Source organism: Schistocerca americana, chromosome 6 (genome assembly GCF_021461395.2).
Source record: "Schistocerca americana isolate TAMUIC-IGC-003095 chromosome 6, iqSchAmer2.1, whole genome shotgun sequence".
In the NCBI taxonomy this organism is placed as follows: Eukaryota; Metazoa; Arthropoda; class Insecta; order Orthoptera; family Acrididae; genus Schistocerca; species Schistocerca americana.
In genome coordinates this window covers 194,509,758-194,536,999 of record NC_060124.1, presented here as the reverse complement: position 1 = coordinate 194,536,999, position 27,242 = coordinate 194,509,758, and the positions used below count along the sequence as shown (strand labels likewise).

Here is a 27,242-nt window from a genome sequence, read left to right as displayed (position 1 = left end):
TATTCTGCGACTGAACTTCACACGCCACACGTCAGCCGTGGAGGGTAAAGAGACTTCTCTATCGCGAAATGCGGACTCTCAGTCTCCCAAATGCGTCTATTTTGTTTATTGACGAACCCATCCAAATGAAAGTGCTCTTCGTCGCTATACCAAACAATGCATGCGCATACTAGTTCCCATCATGCATCGCGGCCAAAAGTGCAGTTTGAACGACCTAACGCAAACCGCTCAAAGTTATGACGATTTTATTTCGTATAGTTCAAGTCACCATATGTGTGTAGTAGGGTGTACTCATTGATTTGCAAAGATTAAAGTCACCGTAAGGCACCTCTCTGACTAAGGTTGAACAATTGGGAAATAAATTATTCTTAAATTGAATCCTTAAGTGTCTGCACCCTTATTTACTTCCAATGAAAGTAACAACTTATCCTCTCCTTTCCAAAACCACCTTTTAACGCTACCTAGGGGATTTTCTCCCTCTCACTCAATTAAATGCAACTTTTTTAGACCTCTGTCCATAGTGTTGTCAACCATCTGATTGCGCCTCGCAGCCCATACGTTCGTCCAAAGCTGGCGGTAGGTCCTGTGCGACGTTACAACAGGTTACCCTAATGATACCACTTCAAATGGTTTTTGACCCCGAGGACTAAAAAGAAATTCACAGAGATTGATATCCAGCGAATAGAGAGTCTTAGGAACCAAATAAAGGTTTCGAGAGTACCATGTGACAGGACGCTGTCTCGTGATGTAGCATCAAAATGCGTGTAATGACTTGTCGCACACGTGACTGACTATCTGTCCTGGAGGTAAATATCCTTTGTGGACCAACGCCAGGCAGAAGAGAAAAGAATCGATTTGATGTTAAATTTCTTTACCCTCACTTTGTTGCATCGGGGAATGTGAGCCTGACGTTTTTTTCTTCCTTGGGATTTATTTGAAAATGTATGATTCGTCATCTGTAATTAAGAATTGTGGTTTCCTCTGCAGGCGGTCCAGAGGACCAAGACAGAGATTCTTTCTTGACCACGTTGAGCACTACAACTGACGCTAGTTTTAGTGGTTGATGAAAACCACCTCAGCACATTTACTATGGTAAGACCGGTTTCATTCTTAGAACATCCTGGCAATCTGAAGATGTTCTAAGAACGAAAGCGGTCGTACCACAATAAATGTATATTAATACATCTGAGCTGGTTTTTGTCACTCACTAAAACGGTTCTTCCGTTTGTATTCTTCTCACTCGTTAGGTTCTTTGAAATTACCTTTGCATTGAGCACTGTTTTCGATGGTGTTAAAATTTTACATGTTAAACACTTTGAAGGTTAGGTAGTGTGCTAATGTTCTCACCGTCAATGGACGATTCGACCTCACAAGACATTTCACTCTTTTTACGCAGTCATCTGTCCTTGAGGAGGGACGTCTTTTCAAACGAGCTGAATCTTACACTTCTCCTCGACCCCCTAAAAAGAACGTGGCGTCTGAATATTTATTGGGGAATGTTCCCCAGATGCACATACTTTTACTCGTCAGTGCTCTTAGAGAGCTTGACACTGCCCAATCTCGAGAAAAACCGCTATATTCCCTTCTGTAAAATAAACAGAGTCATCCCAACAATTGATGTAGCAAATGAACAGGGATCAGCAGGCAGGATAACATGCTCCAAGTCATTGGGTGACCTGGAAGAAGCTGCTCAAACCAGTTCATCTATGTTTAATCTTCATACAATTGCTAGTGTTGGTCCGAAACGAATCATTGCAACACATTATGCATTTTTCCACCCCATAATCTCTTATGGAATAATTTTCTAGGGAAACCCATCCTACAGTAAGACAGTGACAACACTAAACCAGGCAGTAAGAAAAATATAGGCCATTCATTCGCAGTCATCTTGTAGGTACCTCTTCAAGGAGTTATCCACTTTACACCATCTTCACAATGTACTCTGAGGTGACAAAAGTCATGGGATGCCTCCTAACATCTTGCGGACCTTCTTTTGCAATTCAGCGTGGCACGAGCTCAACAATTTGTTAGATGTCCCCTGCAGAAATATTGAGCAATATTGCCCGTATAGCCGTCCATAATTGCAAAAATGTTGCCGAGGCAGGATTTTCTGTACGAAATGACCTCCCGGTTATGTCCAATAAATGTTCTATGGGATTCACGTTGGGTGATCTGGATGACTAAATAATTCTCTCGAACTGTGTAGAATGTCCTTCAAACCAATCGCGAACAGTTGTGGCTCGTGACATGACATCTTTGTTTAGGTACTCGAATTCTATGAATGGCTGCAAACGGTCTCCATGTAGCCGAACATAAGCATTTCCAGTCAGTGATCGGTTCAGTTTGAGCAGATACCTATTACATTCCGTGTAAGCACAGCCGACACCATTACGGAGCCACCACCTAAATGCACAATGCCCAGCTAACAACTTGGGTCCCTGTCTTCCTGTGGTCTGCGCTGCACTCGAAACATACCATCAGGTCTTACCAAATGAAATCGGGTCTCAACAGACCAGTCCACGGTTTTCCAGTCGTCTAGTGTTCAACTGATATGGTCACGAGAACAGGAGAGTCGCTGCAACCGATGTCGTGGTGTTAAAGCCACTCGCGTCGATCGTCTGCTGCCATAGCCCATTAACACACCTAACGGATACGTTCGTATTACGTCCCACACTGATTTCTGCCGTCATTTCACGCAGTGTTGCTTGTTTATTAGGCCTGACAACTAACTCAAATGCCGCTGCTCTCGGTCGTTAAGTGAAGGCTGTTGGCGATTGCATTGTCCATGATGAAAAGTAATGCTAGAAATCTGGTGTTCTCGGCACACCTTGGACACTGTAGATCTCGGAACATTGATTTCTCAACGTCTTCCGAATTGAAATGTCCCATGCATCTAGCTCCAACTACTATTCCGCGTTCGAAGTGTGTTAATTTCCGCCGTGCGTCCATATTCGCGTCGGGAACCTTTTCACATGAATCAGCTGAATACAAACGACGGTACCTGTTGTGGCTTGGCAAGACAGCCAAGCCACTACGAGGTGAAGCCGAAAGGCACGTGTTAAAGCTCACGCAGGCTGGCGTGAGGTCTGGAACAGTTCAGGGATATGAGACTAGCAAAAATAGTACGTATCTGTTGGAATACTTAACTTTAATCCATAATTGGTGAACATCGGTCTGACGGTACATACATCACAAGATAAATAGCAAATGATAATGGCGCCTTGCTAGGTCGTAGCAAATGACGTAGCTGACGGCTATGCTGACTATCGTCTCGGCAAATGAGAGCGCAATTTGTCATTGAACCATCGCTAGCAAAGTCGGCTGTACAACTGGGGCGAGTGCTAGTACGTCTCTCTAGACCTGCCGTGTGGCGGCGCTCGGTCTGCAAGCACTGACAGTGGCGACACGCGGGTCCGACGTATACTAACGGACCGCGGCCGATTTAAAGGATACCACCTAGCAAGTGTGGTGTCTGGCGGTGACACCACAGCACCACCAATTCACCGTCGTTTTATACTTAGTGTACACAACAATACCGCCATCTGTGAAGTGAATTCGCGATTCCATGATTTTTGTCACCTCAGTGTAATTAAATTTTCGTCCCTTGAAAAACGAGTGGTTGTAGGACTATGAAACTTTGCGGAAACATTTGTAAGGACACGTGGAAGAGAAATAACGAATAAACCATTGACAGAAACACATTTTAGTTTCCACATGAGAGGGTAACATTTGTTAATTAGGTACCATGTTTACGTTACAGGTTACAAACGTTGCCACATGTGACGACTATCTAATTCACGACGGCCTGGAAGCGCGCTAGAGATATTGTTTCACACTTGTTCGCAGCGCTTTTCGAGCGGTGGACCACAGAATATTCAGCTGTCTTGACACAGCTCGTGCACTGCTTGAAGACCGGACATGTGTGGTGCAGTTGGCAGTCGGTCTCTCCCAGAAGCAGTTCCCAACTCATCGCATAATTCGAATTTACGTATTATGTTCTCAACGCAGGTCCGGAAAGAGGACCTCTCCATATTTCTTTAATGCGTTGCTGCTCGCAAAGAGTAGCGGCGCTGTTGCTGTTCCTTCGATAAAACAGCTGAAGCCCTGTTCAACTTAGCCAGACTCATGTGACTGCCTGCAACTTTAATGCACTCGAGAGTTTGCGTTTCAACACTACGTAGCCGTATCAGCACTGGCGTCTAATGGCAAGTGATGACTTTAACACTACTAGCAACACAAATCCTGCAGCTTTCAGTCTGAAAATCTTTCTTACTAAGCTGGGTACCCATCCGTTAAACAGTTTTCGTTCTTGTTGTTTCAAATTGCTGGAAACCGCAGCCAAAATTCCACATTTTGAAAGAAATAATCCACACTGTCTGTTGAAAAGTCACGACTGCTTCGCGCCACTAGGAGTCTCATCCTCAGGTGATAAAGATTCTTTTTTAAGAAGTCATCGCCGTAAGGTAACTGCCTTATCACCATTCCCCACCGTCATGTCAAGCTGTAAACAAATAGTGCACTAGAAAAGCTAGTTCGTATCCGTACGTAAACGGCCAGGGTGGGGGGGAGGGTTGGGAAGGGGGGAGTGGCAGAACCACGCCACAAGCAGAAAGGTGGTTGAGCGACAGCAGGCAAAGAAGTACTGCAATCCCCTTCCCTTTAAATATGGATAACCATTTTTAACGTGCTGTTTGTTTACAACTTCACATGAACGATGGGGAGCTGATATAAGGCAGTTACCTTTAGGCGAGTCTTTAAAAAATCTTTATCACCTGAAGATGCATTTTCTAGAGGTGCGAAACCGGTCGTGACTTCAAACATTCTACAGCCAGTGCAGATTATTTATTACAAAAGTAGTTTTCCGTCTACACTTGCTCAAGCAGCCCAACTTTAATTATAACCACCCTGTATACATTCGCTAATGAAATCGTCGTAAATAATTTGTCACATTTTGAGAAGAATGGTCATGTTCGTAACTACAAAACTAGAAGAGAAAATAACTTTTATTAGGCACTATTGAAACTGAAACTGGCTGAAAAAGTGGGTCAGTGTAGATCAACAACAAGGTTTGATGATTTGTCCATTAACATAAAATGTGAGACAAGTAACAAAACAAGTCTGAAACCTAACCTAAAATCATTTGGTCTATACAACTCCTTTTATTCCAGAGACGAATTTCTATTTGTTTGCCGGCCGCGGTGGTCTAGCGGTTCTGGCGCTGCAGTCCGGAACCGCGGGACTGCTACGGTCGCAGGTTCGAATCCTGCCTCGGGCATGGGTGTGTGTGATGTCCTTAGGTTAGTTAGGTTTAAGTAGTTCTAAGTTCTAGGGGACTTATGACCTAAGATGTTGAGTCCCATAGTGCTCAGAGCCATTTGAACCATTTTTTTCTATTTGTTTGTTCATTAATGTTAAACCCTGTCATGTTTACATTTCCTGATAAATTCCACTACGATAGAAAAAACAACTAAACTGATCTACTGGACATGTACCTGACGATTTTCAGACACTCTCAACACTTCTGCAGAAATTTCTGCAAGTTCAAACTGGTAGTGACTCTAGGGCATGATTCAGACAAATTGCAGTGCGAAGGGGGAGAAAACAGTGTTCTCGGTTCATGCATCTTATTACCAGTCTCATCACTTTTTAATACACCTCATATAATAAGGTTTAACGCTAAATAATGAAAGTAACTCACATAGAGACGCCGTCGAAGTCGCTGCCAATGCCTACATGGTCCACCCCGGCGACGTTGCGAATATAGTTGATGTGAGCTGCAACACGCCAGAGCAAAGTCTTTTCAGGACGATACATGATTTTGTACCTTGTCGAAAGCAATACATCTTACAGCAGAATAATACCCTACAGTTATCAAGGAAAACAAAATTAACTCAGCTGAAATCAAATTTGTCTCTACTTTTTTCACGAGTCTTTATTCTCATTCGTAATAAACATATTTTATATGTACTTAGATAATCTAAGGCTTTGTGTTATTCTTGGATATTTGTGGGTTTAGTTGTCTGCAATGGGGGCAAGAGGGGGCACTTGGCCCTGCTGTCGAAACTAATCGTATAAGTATATTCTCTCGCGACCGAGCGAGGTGGCGCAGTGGTTAGCACACTGGACTCGCATTCGGGAGGACGACGGTTCAATCCCGTCTCCGGCCATCCTGAGTTAGGTTTTGCGTGATTTCCCTAAATCGCTTCAGGGAAATGCCGGGATGGTTCCTTTGAAAGGGCACGGCCGACTTCCTTCCCCATCCTTCCCTCATCCGAGCTTGCGCTCCGTCTCTAATGACCTCGTTGTCGACGGGACGTTAAACACTAATCTCCTCCTCCCTCCTCTATTCTCTCGCAGTTTTAGGAATTATTGTCTGCGATTCTGCTAAGTAGATTTTGCGTATTCGTGATAGGAGATAATGTGTTTTTCAGTTTGGTAATTTTTTATTATTCTTTGATGCATTCTGACAGCATGTTCTTCATCGTTCTGATTTTTGTTCTATTTCAGGTTTTTAACTTTCGTCAGCTAGGACGGAATATAAAAAATGGGATTAGCAGGTAACTGTCAAAAGAGAGAATATCCTTCATATGATCTGGATGAACTGTACATAGAGAGGAAAAAAATTCAACAATTTTTCTCTGCCTGGGGTCTATTTTCGAAAAAATGGAAATTCAAATTTAGTGATTAATAAAAGAATTTGTAATGGAAGCAAGTTCACTGGTATGCTCAGTTCAATCCTATGGGGCAGAAACGTAATGAGCAGAATAAAAAGACTCATAATTAAGACGATATTAGAAAGTACAATCATGTGTGGAACAGAGACCTGGACAATTTGCAGAGGCGTATCGTGGTATCGATAGCTACGATGCCACGGCATAGGTACAAATTCTTAGGTTGGCACTACGACGCCGACAACGACACCGACGACAGTGCCCTCTAGCCGGCGCTGTGCAGCTCTACGAGCGCCACTCCACATTCAGCCCATTTGATGCCGAGCAGACGGCCAAGCAACACTGTTTGTATTTCATATTGGGAGAGCCACAACTTGTAACTTTATAACTTGATGTACAGCTTCGCACGTACGTGCTCATCTCAACCAAAGTTAAGTACATAGTAAAACCATTTTTATTTGCAGTACCAAGTGTTCTACCTCACCTGCTTCTCCTAGCTTCCTACATTCGGCCTACATTCAGTTTTCAGTAGCAGACCCACGCGCCGCCTTCCAGGTGGGATACAAAACATATAAACGAGCTGGAAGCATCAGAGAAGAAGATTAGCAAGAATCTTAAGGAAAGACCAAGTGAGGAATACAGAGATGGCAAGGATAATGGAAGTGGAAGAAATAATATGTGATGTGATGGAACGTAGAAAAGTAACGAGTGTATGCACATGTACGAAGAATGATGGAAGAAAGAGTACCAAAACTAATACTGGGTGGGAAACAAAGGGAAGATGAAGACGAGAACGACCGATAACTACCTGGCTTCAAAATGTACAGATGGCAATAAGATGATCTGATACATAAGAGGATACACAAGGCATAACTAATTGGTAGAATATCTTGAACAACTGGTTCGATTACCTGTGTAATACTCATTGTAATAAGTTCTGAGTGTATTGTAATGTTGGAGAGAAACCTCTGAGTTGAGGAAAATCTCAAAAATAAATGAATATTTCGTGATTACCAAAATTAATGGGGTTTTAATATAAATATTTTTGTGATTAACTCGTTGAATACCCTAGAATTAATCATGAAAATGGTGGAATTTAAGATCGTTAATGAAACGACATATTTCTTATTTGTATTACTTTCAGGTATATATTCTTAGTTTATACAAATAATATATGCTTATTAGCTTGCTATCAGTGTATTATACATAAAAAGATCATATATATATAAATCCGTTAACTCTACATGACAGCAGTAACGCTACTTATTTACTGTCTGATGGAGTAACACACAATCTTCTCAGCTGTTATTGTGGTCCTCAGTCCGAAGGCTGATTTGAAGCAGCTCTCCCCGCGTCTATCTCGTGCAAATTCGCGTCATCTATGCATAACTATTGCCTCCCACATACATTTGAACTTGCTTATTGTCTTCATCCCTTATTATATCTCTACAATTTTTACCAAACTGACGACCCCTTGATGCCTCAGGATGTGGCCCATCAAAAAATTCTCCCATTTACTAAAGCTGTATAATAAATTTATTTTCCCCATATTGATTTAGTACCTGTTCATTAGTTGCTAGATCTACCCAACTGATCTTTAGCATTCTTCTGCATGACTATATTTCAAAAGTTATTCTCTTCTTGTCTGAACCGCTTATCGTCCTAGTTTCATTTCCATGCAATTTTACACGCCATACAAATACCTTCAAGATTTCTTGACAGTGTAAATGTACTTCTAATGCTAATAATTCCACTTTCCCAGAAACGATTTTCTTGCCCTAGCCAGTCTGCATTTTATACACTCTCTACGTCAGCCACTTTTATTTTACTGACGTCTACTACTTCTAGCTTTTAATGCCTAGTCCAATTCTCTTAGCATCGTCAGATTTTAACTCCACTACATTCCATTATTCTTGTTTTGTTTTTCAAAACACTGAAACGGTACTGTTAGTACGTTCCATTTAAACCATCTGCATGCTAGTGGTATTAGAATGTCACCAAACAGATTGACCTCGTATTATGTGGTATAACAATAATTATTCTATTTTAATACTCATGAAATACGGCTTTTGGATCTAAGAAAAGACCTATCTGTGTTCTATTTTAACGTGTCACATTTCTCATTTCCTGACTGTCACCTTCTACATATATGTGATATAGTTTGAATGTGATGGGCTATAGAAAGATGAGGGCTAGCCAAAGATAGGTAGATAGTGTAGCGGGCTTTGTCCAAATATATAATAAGAACTAAGCAAAGAGATTGCCTGAAGGCTTCGGAAAAGATCGGCTGAGTCGAGAGCAGAGGGTGTCAGGTGGCTACAGCCAATAGCAAAGGTTCACTTTCGGGCAGTTTGAATAAGGAGAAGTTATCTCCGGAAGTGAACCGTGCTGTTAATCGAAGTGACTTGAAGTGTCCTGTTGTGGAGTTCTTGTTGATACGGTGAACTAAAGGTATAAGGTTGAGTTATCGTGGATAACGTTCGCAATGTGTTGTTGAGTCAGTGGTGTCATGGAAGTGCTAGACGACGGTTTAATTATCATAATTCTGATGATATGAATTAACTGGTAAATTGCGGTCATGACCGTTAAAGGAAGGAAGGAAGGAAGATTGGGTTTAATGTCCCGTCGACACCGAGGTCATGAGAGACGGATTGCGTCAACGATAGGGAAGGAAATCGGCCTTGGACTTTCAAGGGAACCATTCCGGCATTAGCCTCGAAGTATTTTGTGAAACAACGGATAACCGAAATCTGGGTGGCCAGACCAGTGTTTGAACTGTCATCCTTCCGAAAGGGAGTCTAGTGAGCTAACCACTGCGCCACACGACCGTTGCAGAATTTTGGAACATGTTTCAAGCTCCTCTATAAAAATCAAGGCGGTTTTCGGAAACAGAGATCCTGCGAAACTCAGCTCGCACTGTTCCTCCATGACATCCACAGTGCAGTGGACAGCGGCGCAGGTTGATGCCGTGTCCCTTGATTTCAGGAAGGCATTTGACACTGTCTCGCATTGCTGTTTAATGAAAAAAAAAATACGAGCTTACGGAGTATCGGAGCACACTTGCGACTGGATTCAAGTCTTTCTTGTAGATAGAACTCAACACGTCGCTCTTAACAGAACAAAACCGGCAGATGTAAAGGTAATATCAGGAGTACCACAGGGAATCGTGATGGGGCTCTTGCTGTTTACAATATACACACATCAAACAAAGTTTTGCAGCATCTCGGTTTCGAGAGTTCCGGAACCTGTTCAGAAAATTGGAATAGAGACCAACATAAACATCATTTCCTCCCTTTTCATTTCTCATGGCAACCACACATTGCATTTTGTACCACCATACAGCGAAAAATTCAGACTGCTGTACACACCGGTACCTATAATACCCAATAGCACGTCCTCTTGCATTGATGCGTGCCTGTACTCGTCGTGGCATACTATCCAAAAGTCCATCAAGGCACTGTTAGGCCAGATTGTCCCACTCCTCAACGGCGATTCGGCATAGACCCCTCAGCGTGGTTGGTGGGTCACGTTGTCCATAAACAGCCCTTTTCAAACTAACCCAGGCAAGTTCGATTGGGTTCAAGTCTGGAGAACATACTGGCCACTCTAGTCGAGCAATGTCGTTATCCTGGAGGAAGTCATTCACAAGATGTGCTCTGTGGGGGTGCGAATTGTCGTCCATGATATGCTGCTGATATGGTTGCACTATGGTCGGAGGATAGTATTCATGTATCATACAGCCGTTACGACGTCTTCCATTACCACCAGCGGCGTACTTCGGCCCCACATAATGCCACCCCAAAACAGCAGGGAACCTCCACTTTGCTGCACTCGCTGAACAGTGTGTCTAATGCGTTCAGCCTGACTGGGTTGCCTCCAAACACGTATCCGACGATTGTTTGTTTGACGGCATATGCGACAGTCATCGATGAAGAGAACGTGATGCCAAACGTGAGTGGGCCATTCGGCAAATTGTTAGGCCAATCTGTACCGTGCTGCATGGTGTCGTGGTTGCGAAGATGGATCTCGCCTTGGTCGTTGGGAGTGAAGTTGTGAGACATGCAGCCTAGTGCGCACTGTTTGAGTCGTAACACGACGTCCTGTGGCTTCACGAAAAGCATTATTCAAGATGGTGGAGTTGCTGTCGTGGTTGCTGCGAGCCATAATCCATAGGTAGCGGTTATCCACTGCAGTAGTAGCCCTTGGACGGCCTGAGCGAGGCGTGTCATCGACAGTTCCTGTCTCTCTGTATCTGCTCCATGTCCGAACAACATCGCTTTGGTTCACTCCGAGACGCCTGGACACTTCCGTTGGTGAGAGCCCTTCCTGGCACAAAGTAAAAATGCGGACACTATGGAACAGCGGAATGACCGTCTAGGCATGGTTGAACTACGGACAACACGAGTCGTGTACCTCCTTCCTGCTGGAATGACTGGAACTGATCGGCTGTCGCACCCTCTCCGTCTAATAGGCGCTGCTCATGCATGGTTGTTTTTATCTTCGGGCGGGTTTAGTGACATCTCTGAACAGTCAAAGAGACTGTGTCTGTGATGCAATATCCACAGTCAACATCTCTCTTCAGGAGTTGTTGGAACCGATGTGATGCATAACTTTTTTGATGTGTGTATATAAATTATTTAGTGAAAAGCGCCGAATGCTCTTAAAGGCTAATCGCAGATGATTCAGTTGTCTATACTAAAGCAGCAACGCCAGAAGATAGTAACAATTTGCAGAACAACCTGCAGTGAGTTGATGACTGGTGCAGGCTCTGGGAGTTGACCCAGAACGTAAACAAATATAACATATTGCGCATCCATAGGAAAAGAAATCCGCTACTGTACAGCTACACTATTGACGACAAACAGCTGGAGACAACATCTTCCATAAAATTTCCAAGCATAACTATCCAGAACGACATTAAGTGGAATGACCGTACAAAACAGATAGTGAGAAAAGCTGACACCAAACTCAGATTCAAGGGAAGAATGGTAAGGACATGTAACTCATCCACGAAAGAAGTGGCTTATAAGGGAATTGTTTGCCAGATTCTTGAGTGTTCTTCATGTATCTTTGACACCTATCAGGTAGGACTGATAGAGAAGATCCAACGAAGTGCGGCGCGTTTTGTCACGAGATCGTTTAGCTGACGAGTGATCGTTGCGGAGATGCTAAACAAACTCCAATGGCAGACGTTACAAGAGAGGCGTTGTGCATCACGGACCGAGCTACTGTGGAAATTTCGGGACAGCACTTTTCAGGAGGAGTCGGACAACATATTACTTCCCCCACATACATCTCGCGTGTTGACCACGAGGAGAAAATTCGAGAAATTAAAACCAATACATCATTCTACCCCCGCGCCCTATTCGCGAGTTGAACAGGGCTGGAGGGATCAGGTAGCGGTGCCGAAAGTACCCTCCGCCACACACCAAGAGGTTGCTTGCGGAGTATGCTGTAGATGTAGTGTGAGTTTTTGACATCAGCTCTGCACTCTTTTTGGTGATTAATGAAGAGTAAGATTTATTTATTTCGGGGAAACACGCCGAGCTCTTGCGTTAATAGCGAAGTTTTGTGCAATAAGGTAGAATTTTATACAAGTTTTCTTGGAAAGTGGTCATGAGCATATGTTCGTACCAAATCTGTGAGTGAAGATTAACAAGTATAAATTCGTGAATGTATGCTTTCCCGGCGTATACAGCTGGCGAAGAGTTCTCGGGCTTCCAGCCGGGTGGCGGTGTCTTCAAACTGCGACGTTTCGACGAGTGACATACACATCATCTTCTGGCGAAGTGCCGAGACTTTGCGGACGCCGGTCGCTTTATACCTGCCGTGTGCCCCCCACCACCTGGCCGCGGGAGGCTGGGTCCAGTGGAGCCGGCGGGCGGGGTGGAGGGGGAAGCGGGTGCGCCGTTCGTGTCTCCGTCAGAGCATTCCCGTCGCGTCTCGTGAGCTGGACGGTTCTTGTTGCGTTCCTGGCGTATTGTGGCTAATGCTGGATTCCAGGGACATCATCAGCAGCGTAGAGGAAGCAATCCGGGACCTACCCAAGGAGGAAGCTGAGCAGATCCGAAGGGAGACCTGCAGGATCATCGACAAGTCACGACTCCCTAAAGCTAACATTACTGCGCCGGAGCGAGAGGCTATCCGCGCACTGAGGGATGATGCTGACATCATGGTCCTCCCAGCAGACAAGGGAAATGCGACGTTGCTGATTCGCACAGTCGACTACCAACAGAAAATCTGCTCTCTGCTGCAAGACCCAGCCTACAGGAAACTCAACAAGGACCCTACATCGACGATGACCAGGAAAACCGTGGCGCTACTGAAGGACTCAGATCTACCAGAGGCAGTGCAGAAACGGCTGTATCCCAGAGCGCCAACGACACCGCGCCTGTATGGATTGCCCAAGATTCACAAAGATGGGGTGCCTCTACGGCCGATTCTGGACACTATCAACTCGCACAGTTATGGACTGGCCAAATACCTGGCGACACTATTGAAACCACTGGTGGGACACTGCAGTCATCACGTGAAAAACTCCGCGGATTTCGTTAGAATACTGAAGGACATCCGAATACAGAGTGATGACCTACTCGTGAGCTTCGACGTCACCTCCTTGTTCACGAAAGTACCGCTACAAGACGCCTTGGCGCTCCTTAATCAGCACTTCGAGCCTGAAACAGTGAAGCTCTTTGAATATGCACTTACGACCACCTACTTCAAGTGAAATGGAGAGCATTATGAACAAGTGGATGGAGTGGCCATGGGATCTCCCCTTGCTCCAGGGATCGCGAATCTTTGTATGGAACACTTTGAGGAGGTGGCACTACAGACTGCTCACCGTAAACCCAGGCACTTCTTCCGCTATGTGGACGACACTTTCGTGATTTGGCAGCATGGCAGGCAGGCACTGGAGGAGTTTATGGACCACTTAAACGGCATACATAAGAATATCACCTTCACGATGGAAGTAGAAGAGAATGGCTGTATTCCATTCCTGGACATACTGATCAGGAAGAAAGCGGATGGCACGCTGGGGTATTCAGTATATAGAAAAAAGACGCACACAGACCTGTACCTCCATGCAACCAGCTGCCACCATCCGGCGCAACGCCAGTCAGTACTGACCACCTTGGTACGTAGGGTGCACGTCATTTGTGACAAAGAAAGCCTCTCAGACGAATTACACCACCTAAGAGAGGTATTTCGGAAAAACGGGTACAGTGAAACACAGATTGGCAGGGCCTTCAAGAGGAGACAGGCTGACAAATTTCAGGAAGAGGAAGAGGAAGTTAACAAGAGACTCGCCTTTCTTCCATATTTGGGGCCCACATCAGCCAAAATCGGGAGGCTATTAAGAAAATCAAACATAAATACCGTCTTCCGACCACCGCCGAAGACGAAAGAGCGGCTGGGCTCAGCTAAAGACCCACTCAAACTAAACACACCTGGTATATACAACATTGCCTGCGAATGTGGTGTGCAGTACATCGGTCAAACGCAGCGCTGCATCTCTAAAAGGTGCGAGGAACACATCAGGCATGTTCGACTTGGACAGATAGAGAAATCTGCTATAGCTGAACATAGCATCAAAGAAAACCACACCTTTGATTTCGAAAACACCAGGGTGCTATGCCGAGCCGGGAGCTATTGGGATAGCGTCATTAAAGAATCAATAGAAATACGGGTCCACGAGAATCTTGTGAACAGGGACGAAGGCTATCAACTGAGCGCGGCCTGGAATCCAGCATTAGCCGCAATACGCCAGGAACGCAACAAGAACCGTCCAGCTCACGAGACGCGATCAGAATGCTCTGACGGAGGCACGAACGGCGCACCCGCTTCCCCCTCCACCCCGCCCGACGGCACCACTGGACCCAACCTCCCGCGGCCAGGTGGTGGGGGGCACATAGCAGTTATAAAGGGACCGGCATCCGCAAAGTCTCGGCACTTCGCCAGAAGATGATGAGTATGTCACTCGTCGAAACGTCGCAGTTTGAAGACACCGCCACCCGGCTGGAAGCCCGAGAACTCTTCGCCAGAAGTATAAATTCAATGTTTTGCAGGTTGTTAATCAGCTTAAATGTCTGCTAAAGAAATGAGAAGCCGGGACAGAGTATTTTCATTCAACTATTTTGAAAATTTTGGCCAATTTGTTTGTGACTTGTACTGGAGCTAATGTGCTTGTCTGTGTGTACGTGGAATCTGTTCTGAGTCCATGTCAGGTGTCTGAGTATATTAAAGCGTCTCAATGCTTTCTAAAAGTATTCTAAGAAATTTTATACCCTTTTCGTGAGAATTTTCATACGATTTTAACTTGTTTCCTTGTAAGCAAAGTCTGGCCAGTAGTTCACGTGGTACCCAAATCAGATCAAGAAGGATTCAGATGATGTTTAATTTATCGCAGAACGATGTAATGATTTTTATGGCTCTCAGCCACGTCGTACGTAATAATGTGGACATTTTCGGTGAGTTGCCTTGTGTGAATGCTAACGGACTGCATTTATTCCCGCCATTGTGTGCTCGTTGCTCCCTGCCTGCCTACGTCCTTTGTTTCAGTGCCTTGATGTGGAATAATAGCCCATCAAAACTAAATTCTTTTATTTCAGATTTCAAATTTCGCAGTTAGATTTCACCAATCGGAGCGGCCGAGCGGTTCTAGGCGCTACATTCTGGAACCGCGCGACCACTACGGTCGCAGGTTCGAATCCTGCCTCGAGCATGGATGTGTGTGATGTCCTGAGGTTAGTTAGGTTTAAGTAGTTCTCAGTGCAAGGGGACTGATGACCTCAGAAGTTAAGTCCCACAGTGCCATTTGAACCATTTCACCAATCCACCATGGCTTGTTTTGCTAAAACGATATCAACTATGGTGGCTATCCCGCTATTGAAGATCATAATTTGTGTATTTGCCAATGTGCAGTTATACAAAGTCCCTCATCAGTCTGTAAGCTGATGCAATTAGTCGAATACCAGAGATCCTTGTCTTCATCTACTGACCGCTCCCCAGTTTTGTACTGACATATCTACCTATTCCCATTTCTACTGCTTTGGTTTGCCTTTGGTGTATTGCCACTACTCTGGGAGTCACAGCTGACATTGAACATGAAAATGGCCGTTAGCAGTTCCTATCTCATTACTGAAGTCCCCATAGGCTTATTATCGAATCCATCTTTTACTTCGTTTTCTGTACCTAAACTGTGATTTGGAACCTTTTGTGATTGTGTATTGTTAATTTTGCCTCTGTGAATCGGTGCTCGTAGGAGCTCACACTACTTACTCTCGTAATGTTTCTCCGCGTTTTCGGCCATCGGCTTAGCGGCAGACCTGGTTTCCAAACGTCATGTGGTTTGCAACAGTGACCTGCTTAGTTGGCATCAGGCTATGAGACGAAGCATTTCGTTTAATCAGTCATGTAATTCTTCGTCACTTTCACAGAGGATAGCAGTGGCATCTGACATTGATATCTTTTGGCTAGAATTTTAATCTCTATCCGTATGTCAAACTGCCTGGGTGTCTCCCACATTTTTTTTACCTTTGCTCTTGTCTCTGCTGTGCATGCTCTCACCACGCTTAGTAACTTTCTTACTGCACCATTTTCTCTCACGATGTTGTGCAAGATTAGATTGTGGACAGGATAAAATGTGTTGGAGTAATGCATAAATATTGTGCAAAAACGGAGGATTGTTGCTAGATTGTAAGTAGCGTTTGGAACGGCTTCCAATAGGTGAGTTGAGTGTAATGTGGGGAGCGTATCCAGAAGTACTGAGGCAACATGCTGTGAAAATTTTTGAGGCTGCTACGTTAGCTATTTGTGTGTTTGCTGAGTTGATGATTGGTAACAACGGGAGCTATCCTTAACACTAAACAGAGAGACGGAGAAAGAGGCGAAGGAAGAGTTTTTAGCCGTGTGCGGTGTTTACTTACCCACAACGTCTTCTATCGTGCCTCTAGCACCGTCATTGCGGAGGTATGCCGAGTAGAAGTTGACCATCACAATGCCTCCGTTTTGGGTCTGAAACAAAATGATTCACTCTAATTGGATGACACGGTTTTAAAATAGACTCAAGTTCCCTACACTTGATGTAAGGCAGCGTAAAGGATCTATCACCACAACATGAACCACATCAAACTTAAGAGATATTTTGATGTTCAGAAAAGTATGGTTACAAACATTACCTAGCACGTATTGTGAACTGAGTAATTTGACGTTTAACTGTAACCACTTAGTCATAGCTATAGTGGAACCCCAGTTTCATGTATTTCACTCGAAATAGATCTACTGACAAGATAATCTCTTACGACAAGGCGGAGTATGAACTGTTGACAAATTCGCCGACACCTTTAAAACGTGACTGATCACATTATCACCTTGGCACTGAAATAGTGCTGCATGTCAATAGAGAAAAGGCAAGAAATTATCATCCCGATCAAACTGAAAGGGACAGACATTCAGGGAAAGACAATTCGCTGCACGAAAACTGGGTCTATTATCAGCGTTACAATGCATACTTGATAAACTTGGCGACAACACGTACAGGAATTATATGTTAAAAGCGGCGTTGGATTAAATTTTTTTTTTTTTTTTTTTTTTGTCACCGGCCTCCAGACTGGTTTCACACTGCCCGCCATCAAATCATCGCTTTACCAACTTAATTTCAGACTAACACACCCAGTATTCTCGAACGTTTGTTGGAAACAGCCAAATCTCTGTCTTCCCGCGTAATACTTGCTGTCTATGACTCACCCTAGAACTATGGAAGGTACAAACAACAAAAACAGTTTTCCATCACCTAGGTTCCGAGAGTTCCGGAACCTGTTCAGAAAATTGGAATAGAGATAAACATAAACATCATTTCCACCCTTCTTATTTCTCATGAAACCCACACATTGCATGTTGTACCACTATACAGCAAGACCTTCAAAGGTTGTGGTCCAGATTGCCGTACACATCTCTAATACCCAGTAGCACGTCCTCTTGCATTGATGCATGGCTGTATTCTCATGGCATACTATCCACAAATTCACCAAGGTACTGTTGGTCCAGATGGTCCCACTCCTCAACGGCGATTCGGCGTAGACCCCTCAGAGTGGTTGGCGGGTCACATCATACATAAACAGCCCTTTTGAATGTATCCCAGGCGTGTTCGATGGGGTTCATGTCTGGAGAACATGCTGGCCACTCTAGTCGAGCAATGACGTTATCCTGATGGAAGTCATTCACAAGATGTGCACTGTGGGGGTGCGAAATGTCGTCCATGAAGACGAATGCCTTGCCAATATGCTGCCGATATGGTTGCACTATCGGTCGGAGGATGGCATTCGCATATCGTACAGCCATTACGGCGCCTTCCATGAATACAAGCGGTGTACGTCGGCCCCACATAATTCTACCCCAAAATAGCAGGGAATCTCCACCATGCTGCACTCTCTGGACCGTGTGTCTAAGGCGTTCAGCTTTACCAGGTTGCGTACAAACACGACTCCGACGATTGTCTAGTTACAGGCATATGCGACAGTCATCGACGAAGAGAACGTGATGCCAATCCCGAGCGGTCCATTCCGCATGTTGTTGGGCCCATCTGTACCGTGCTGCATTGTGTTGTGGTTGCAAAGATAGGCCTCACCATGGACGTCTGGAGTGAAGACGTGCATCGTCCAGCCTAGTGCGCACAGTTCGAGTCGTAACACGACGTCCTGCGGCTGCACGGAAAGCATTGTTCCTCGGAGCCATAATCCGTAGGTAGCGGTCTTCCACTGCAGTAGTAGCCCTTGGACGGCCTGAGCGAAGCATGTCATCGACAATTCCTTTCTCTCTTTATCTCCTCCACGTCCGAACAACATCGCTTTGGATCGCTCCAAGACGGCTGGACAGTTCCCCTCTTGAGAGACCTTCCTGGCACAAAGGAACAACGCGGACACAATGGAACCGCGGTATCGACCGTTTAGGCATGGTTGAATGACAGATAACACGAGCTGTGTACCTCTTTCCTGGTGGAATGACTGGAACTGATCGGCTGTCGGACTCCTTCCGTCTAATAGGCGCTGCTCATGCATGGTTGTTTACATATTTGGGCGGGTTTAGTGACATCTCTGAACAGTCAAACGGAATGTGTCTGTAATACAATACCCACAGTAACGTCTGTCTTCAGGAGTTCTGGGAACCGGGATGATACAAAACTTTTTTTGATGGGTGTATTTTCCAGTATCTTAATACAGGTCACCTATCCCAGTGTTTCACACGTATTCCTTTTCGCATTGTTTGTGCGGAGAACCTTCTCATTTCTTATCTTATCTTCCCCGCCTCAGCCCGTTGCTAAATCCAACATCAACATTACTGGAGCACCTCAGATTCATCCTGCACAAGTCACTGTTGTGAACGGTCCAACGACTCAGTAATTTGTTAGAACGCAATCGATTGAAATGTCCAGCTCATCGGCGAGTGAATCTGGTGCACTGTGATCGGCTCACACCCTATCGAGGGACTCGCATTCGGTAGGACGACGGTTCGAATCCGCGTCCGGCCATCCTGACTTAGGTTTTCCATGATTTCTCTAAGTCGTTTCAGACTTATGCCGGGATGGTTCCTTTGAAAGGGCACGGCCGAGTTTCTTCCCTATACTTCTCTGATCCTATGGGACCAATGACCTCGCTGTTTGGTCCCCTCCCCAAATCAACCAACCCTATCAATGGTCTTCCATAGCGCAATGCTGCAAGTCACAGGCGTCTCCAGTACCAACCAATCTCTTCCTTACACATCGCAGCCCAACCCATAGGGAAGAATTTTCGGTAGACTACACGCTTCTTTTATGAAAAACCGCACCAGTCCCACAACTGCAAATACCAGTCGTACTAACTAATCAACACCAAATGGATGAAGCAGATAACAAAATCTAATCAAAAAGCAATATAATCCCCAAGTCACCAGATAAAAAGCTTAAAGTAAGATCACTGTAATAACATCGCCTACCCTCTTAGTCGGTTCCTTCCTCCCCTTCTGGGTAGTTAACTTTTTTTTATCAGGCCCTGTATATTGCTAAATATTTTCTTAATTTCTCATTTCTACAATACACCTGAAGAAGGTGTGTATATGACTGAAACTGATCGTGTAATAAATACAGCTGTTGGCAATCACGATTTTTCGACAGTTTTTACAAACTGGTCAACCACTGCCTCCTTAAAAGAACGTGAAACTATAAATCTATGAATGGCTAAGCGGCATTCTGCCTTAATTAAATGGCTACGTTTAACATCAGCCTCAATTTTGCTACTAAATGTGGTTAGCTTTTGACGCGGAGACTCGTTGCCTTACCTCGATGTGTTTTAGCTCTGCTGACGAGCGACGACGGGTCTTTTGTGTACGCTTGCGAGCGTTCGCCGACCGGTCCCACAGAAACGCTAACAGCCTGCCTTTCCGCACGACAGTAACTTCCTGGCCCCGCCGTAAGGACGTCGCCTGCTTGGACGAACCTTTTGCAATTACAGAGCGCTGAACCGGGTAAAAGGAAACCGCGCTAATCTCGTCCTTAGCTCGTCCTCGTTAATTACAGCCTCCGCCAGGTTGACACAGAGTCCCCTCAAGAGTCGCTAATTCCATCGCTCTCTCTTTACCCCCTTCTCACCCTACCCCCCTCCCCCGTCCTGAGCGATCACCCCACTCGTTGGCTCTGGCGACATTTACTGCGGCATGCCTCAAGGAATTTTGAGGTTTCCGGGCACGGATTCCCGCAGCGCCGTTCACAATTTATGGTAATCGATTTACGGCGGTCGGGGCGTCACCTCCCTCCGCAGAGGGTCGTGAATTATGAATCAGGCCCCGGCGGGGGCCGGCACGGGCGCTGGCTGTGCTGTCGGCATGGACCACAGCGCGGCGGCGCGGTTCTGACCTCCCCGCCGTGCCTGTTGCGGCTGTACGGGAAATGTGCATGTGGTGTAGATGACGAAATGAAATACACTCACTCTCATCAACGAGCCGAAAATCAAAATTATAAACTGTTCAAAAGTTCCATATCAGCTCAGATGCCCCATGTGCCACTGCACGAAAAGATTCACCCATACATTACACAGCAAAATCACTTCAATGGGGCCCGGCAAATGCGGTAGGACTTACTAGTTTGGCTACGTTTCATTTAGGGGGTGTCAACCCACATCAGCCGAAATGTACCCAATATTGCACAGAACTATTTAAAATAAATGCTGCCAGAATTTTGTGACGGTACGTCACATAAATATTGACATTTTATCGGTTGTAAGCCGTAATTAAGTATATTATGAAAATAATTAGTGTAAAAGATATAGTTAACGTTCTTGAAACAACTTATATGCAGCGATATTTAAAGAGTAGCATATTTATTCAAAGTCTACGAAAATAAAAAAGGATCAAAAGAGACGCGATTGTACGGCCGAGGAAGAAGGACGTATTTTGTGGTACACACACGTTTTGTTTCGCTATACGGAAGGCAGCCATTGAGCGGCTACACATATTTTATGTACACTCCTGGAAATGGAAAAACGAACACATTGACACCGGTGTGTCAGACCCACCATACTTGCTCCGGACACTGCGAGAGGGCTGTACAAGCAATGATCACACGCACGGCACAGCGGACACACCAGGAACCGCGGTGTTGGCCGTCGAATGGCGCTAGCTGCGCAGCATTTGTGCACCGCCGCCGTCAGTGTCAGCCAGTTTGCCGTGGCGTACAGAGCTCCATCGCAGTCTTTAACACTGGTAGCATGCCGCGACAGCGTGGACGTGAACCGTATGTGCAGTTGACGGACTTTGAGCGAGTGCGTATAGTGGGCATGCGGGAGGCCGGGTGGACGTACCGCCGAATTGCTCAACACGTGGGGCGTGAGGTCTCCACAGTACATCGATGTTGTCGCCAGTGGTCGGCGGAAGGTGCACGTGCCCGTCGACCTGGGACCGGACCGCAGCGACGCACGGATGCACGCCAAGACCGTAGGATCCTACGCAGTGCCGTAGGGGACCGCACCGCCACTTCCCAGCAAATTAGGGACACTGTTGCTCCTGGGGTATCGGCGAGGACCAATCTCAACCGTCTCCATGAAGCTGGGCTACGGTCCCGCACATCGTTAGGCCGTCTTCCGCTCACGCCCCAACATCGTGCAGCCCGCCTCCAGTGGTGTCGCGACAGGCGTGAATGGAGGGACGAATGGAGACGTGTCGTCTTCAGCGATGAGAGTCGCTTCTGCCTTGGTGCCAATGATGGTCGTATGCGTGTTTGGCGCCGTGCAGGTGAGCGCCACAATCAGGACTGCATACGACCGAGGCACACAGGGCCAACACCCGGTATCATGGTGTGGGGAGCGATCTCCTACACTGGCCGTACACCACTGGTGATCGTCGAGGGGACACTGAATAGTGCACGGTACATCCAAACCGTCATCGAACCCATCGTTCTACCATTCCTAGACCGGCAAGGGAACTTGCTGTTCCAACAGGACAATGCACGTCCGCATGTATCCCGTGCCACCCAACGTGCTCTAGAAGGTGTAAGTCAACTACCCTGGCCAGCAAGAACTCCGGATCTGTCCCCCATTGAGCATGTTTGGGACTGGATGAAGCGTCGTCTCACGCGGTCTGCACGTCCAGCACGAACGCTGGTCCAACTGAGGCGCCAGGTGGAAACGGCATGGCAAGCCGTTCCACAGGACTACATCCAGCATCTCTACGATCGTCTCTATGGGTGAATAGCAGCCTGCATTGCTGCGAAAGGTGGATATACACTGTACTAGTGCCGACATTGTGCATGCCCTGTTGCCTGTGTCTATGTGCCTGTGGTTCTGTCAGTGTGATCATGTGATGTATCTGACCCCAGGAATGTGTCAATAAAGTTTCCCCTTCCTGGGACAATGAATTCACGGTGTTCTTATTTCAATTTCCGGGAGTGTAAGTAATTCGTATTTATTACTAAAATAAACTTGTTATTATTATTACAAAATGAATTTCTTTGTAGTAGTTGTCACCTCAAATGCTCGCAGTGGCTAATTATTTTTAATAAGAATTTTTTCAGTGAGTTGCGCTGCGAGAAGCTAATCTTCCGATGCAGCCTCTGGTCGGCCATTACGCGCCGAAGCATTAATTTATTTTCAGTGTTAACTGTAAAAGCGAGAGATTTCGTTATAAGAACCTTTTTAAATTGCAATAGATAATTAATTTACGTTAAAGGCCATGTTTCTAAACTATACAGATTTCATGAGTTCGGTAAGTTTTATCTTGGCCGCTCCACGGCAACAATCGAAATTCTCTCAAGCCTTGCTTTGCAATCAATAAATAGAAATTAACAAATTTACATTCAATTCAGTTAACGGCAACTATATTTTAGTCATCACGTTCAAAATCTAAAGTTAGTACATGAATAACTGAGGCCCTTCAAGAACCCGTTTCATATTTACTTATGCACGTAAGTAAAAGTGATAAGAAAAGACAATCTCTCTGAGAGAAAGAAGCATGCTGATAAATTATGTATATATATAATTTCCTTTGAATATGACGTAACGAATGCCAACGACGTCACAAGTGTTTTTTTTAATAATAATAACAATTTATTTTAGCAGAAATACGAATAACTTGCATAAAATATGTGTAGCCGCTCAATGGCTGCCTTCCGTACAGCGAAACAAAACAGTGTGCCCACCACAAAATACGTCCTTCCTCCTCAGCCGTATAATCGCGTCTCTTTTGAGCCTTTTTTATTTTCATAGACATTAGATAAAGATGCTACTCTTTAATTATCGCTGCATATAAGTTGTTTCAAGAACATTAACTACATCTTTTACACTAATTCTATTCATAAAATACTTAATTACGGTTTACAACCGATAAAAATGTCAATATTTATGTGACGTACCTTCACAATTTGCTACGCAGAATTCACTACAAACTCACGTATTTTTTTTAAAGTTTCACAATTTCGAGTTTATTACCAAAAATAACATAGAAAAATCGAAAGTCACAGTGCACAATAAGTTAATTTCCGAGCCTGATCCAGTTTCTTAAGATCTTGGAGACGGCTGAATAAACCACGATTAATTGTGTAAGTTACATGTCGAAAATCGTTAAAGTTCCACAGTATTTGGAATTATAAATTCCACAATGGCTACGCACTGAAATCTTTTAAGTGTGGCTTGTATCACAAGCAAACTGAAAAATAACAGGCCAATCAGACGCTGAGAAATTTCTATGTCCGCAAGTAAGAATGCTGAATACTTTACACACGCAGACTAGCGGCTATTTTGCCGCACATCAGATAAAACTTTCTCGAAACACAGGCTAACACAGCCCGACCGCTTCCAACGGCGTCCGAACACAGACTCTCCTCCAAAATGCCACTGTTTACCCAAGCAACCTCGGTCAATCACCACTGAAGTCATTCAACTACTGAACACGAAAATTGCTCAAACTCTTAATTTTAACCTTTTTATACACATATGATGCATCAGATCACACGGAAATTTTCCGTGAAATATTATGCTGTTATCACTTATCTTTTATCTGCTATAGTTTGTTTAAAAACGATCATTTCTATGGTTTTCCTCCGTTTTCGCATTTATGAGTGAAAATATTAACAAGCAATTTAAATAATATATTAAATAATTTCCTATATATATAACGTTTTCAGTACAGCCGCAATTTTTACTGTTTCTCTATATATTTAGTAAGAAAAGCTGTTTTTAATTGCACAAAATCCACTTTTCGGTCTCTCATTTAAATATGTGAACAATTTCAGTAAATCTACTATCACATTCCGATACAGTTCTGCGAGACGTATCCGTAGAGACCCCCTTTGTCGGAATCGCATAATGACTTTCCGAGATATTCATTTTCACAATTCAGAAGTTATTTGTAACATTTATCTTACAATAACTTATAAAGTAATGCGGATATCGAAGGCGTGTTTTCACACACGTAATCCTCCATCTTTTCGCTTCAAATAATCCTACTGGCTCCTCAGTGACACATATGGTTCAATATTTATTAATTTCGACGTATGCTTTAATTTTGTAGCGGACGCGAAAAGCGGCCATGAGAAACGAGCAGCCATTGTGCTGAATCCAGAGACAACACCGTCTATGGAGCATAGTGTGGCCATCCATGAGCTCCAGTCAGGCTGATTTCAGTCACCTGCGGGTCCGCGGTCCCGTGTTTGTCATTGAATAAAGTGTCTCTCCCCTTGACAGTAGGCTGTCGCGCTACACTGAGTCATTAAGAACTACTTCCTAATAACAAAAAAAAATGGTTCAAATGGCTCTGAGCACTATGGGACTCAACTGCTGAGGTCATTAGTCCCCTAGAACTTAGAACTAGTTAAACCTAGCTAACCTAAGGACATCACAAACGTCCATGCCCGAGGCAGGATTCGAACCTGCGACCGTAGCGGTCTTGCGGTTCCAGACTGCAGCGCCTTTAACCGCACGGCCACTTCGGCCGGCTCCTAATAACACATGTACTGCAATTTCATGTTTATTTGCAAATTCCAAGACGTCGACTCTCAATGAATATGTCCTCCCTTGCCGGCCTCTGTGGCCGAACGGTTCTAGGCGCTTCAGTCCGGAACCGTGCTGCTGCTACGGTCGCAGGTTCGAATCCTGCCTCGGGTATGGATGTGTGTGATGTCCTTAGGTTAGTTAGGTTTAAGTAGTTCTAAGTCTAGGGGACTGATGACCTCAGATGTTAAGTCCCGTAGTGCTCAGAGCCATTTGAACCATTTTTTTGTGTTCCCTTGATGGGAATTTAAATTACGTGCGATTGCAGGTTTGACACGGGGACGATGACATGTCGAAAGTTCGGTCTGGCTTGAGTAGTGCACAGATAGTCGAAGTGGTTAAGGCTACCGGCACTTAAGATGAAAATACGGGTTCGAGTCCCAGTCCAGCAAAAATTTTCATTGTCGTCATTCCAACATTCGGCCACAGATGGTTCTACATCTACATGGATACTCTGCAAATCATATTCAAGTGCCTGGCAGAGGGTTCATCGAACCACCTTCACAGTTCTCTATTATTCCAATCTCGTATAGCGCGCGGATGAATGAACACCTATATCTTTCCGAACGAGCTCCGATTTCCCTTAGTTTATCGTGCTGATCGTTCCGCCTTATGTAGGTCGATGTCAACAAAATATTTTCGCATTCGGAGGAAAAAGTTGGTCACTGGAATTTCGTGAGAAGATTCCGTCGCAACGAAAAACGCATTTCTCTTAATGATTTCCAGCCCAAATCCTGTATCATTTCTGTGACACTCTCTCCCATATTTCGCGATAATACAAAACGTGCTGCTTTTCTTTGAACTTTTTCGATGTACTCCGTCAGTCCTACCTGGTAAGGATCCCACACCGCGCAACAGTATTCTAAAAGGGGGCGGACAAGCGTAGTGTAGGCAGTCTCATCAGTGGGTCTGTTACATTTTCTGTGTCCTGCCAATGACATGCAGCCTTTGGTTAGCCTTTCCCACAACATTTTCTATGTGTTCTTTCGAATTTAAGTTGTTGTAATACCTAGGTATTTAATTGAATTTACGGCTTTGTAGATTAGACTGATTTATCGTATAACCGAAGTTCCTTGATGCACTCATGAGGATGACCTCACACTTTTCGTTATTTAGGGTCAACTGCCACTGTTCCCACCATTCAGATATATTTTCTAAGTAGTTTTGCAGTTTGTTTTGATCATTTGATGACTTTATTAGTCTATAAACGACAGTGTCATCTGGAAACAAGCGAAGACGGCTGCTTAGATTGTCTCCCAAATCGTTTATATTGATAAGGAACAGCTCAAAATGGTTCAAAAGGCTCTGAGCACTATGGGACTTAACTGCTGAGGTCATCAGTCCCCTAGGAACTTAGAACTACTTAAACCTAACTAACCTAAGGACGTCACAATCATCCATGCCCGAGGCAGGATACGAACCTGCGACCGTAGTGGTCGCGCGGTTCCAGACTGTAGCGCCTAGACCAGCTCGGGCACCCCGTCAGGCGTAAGGAACAGAAAAGGGCCTATAACATTACCTTGGGGAACGCCTGAAATCTCTTCTGTTTTACTCGACGAGTTTCCGTCAATTACTACGAACTGTGACCTCTCTGACAGGAAATCGAAAATCCAGTCACATAACTGAGACGATATTCCATAAGCACGCAATTATACTACGAGCCGCTTGTGTGATACAGTGTCAAAAGCCTTCCGGAAATCCAGGAATACCGAATCGATCCAAAATCCCTTGTCAATAGCACTCAGCACCTCATGTCAATAAAGAGCTAGTTGTGTTTCACAGGATCGATGTTTCCTAAACCCATGTTGACTGTGTGTCAATAGACCGTTTCCTTCAAGTTATTTCATAATGTTCGAACACAATATATGTTCTAAACTCCTGCTGCATATCGATGCTAACGATATGAGCCTGTAATTTAATTGATTACTCCTACTACCTTTCATGAATATTGGTGTGACCTGTGCAACTTTCAAGTCTTTGGCACAGATCTTTCGTCGAGCGAACGGTTGTATATGATTGTAAAGTATGGAACTAATGCATCAGCCTACTCCGAAAGGAACCT

The 27,242-nt window shown here is 44.7% G+C and overlaps 1 protein-coding gene across 1 annotated transcript in view; it reads right to left on the bottom strand.

The window, feature by feature from the left end:
- Window positions 1-27,242, bottom strand: part of LOC124619687 (dipeptidase 1-like) — a 315,244-nt gene that overhangs the window by 49,623 nt on the left and 238,379 nt on the right. The window contains exons 8-9 of the mRNA XM_047146237.1: window positions 16,598-16,685; window positions 5,699-5,774 (exon numbers count right to left, since the gene is read on the bottom strand). Of these exons, the coding sequence (XP_047002193.1) occupies window positions 5,699-5,774; window positions 16,598-16,685 (164 nt within the window). The remainder of the gene's footprint in view (window positions 1-5,698; window positions 5,775-16,597; window positions 16,686-27,242) is intronic.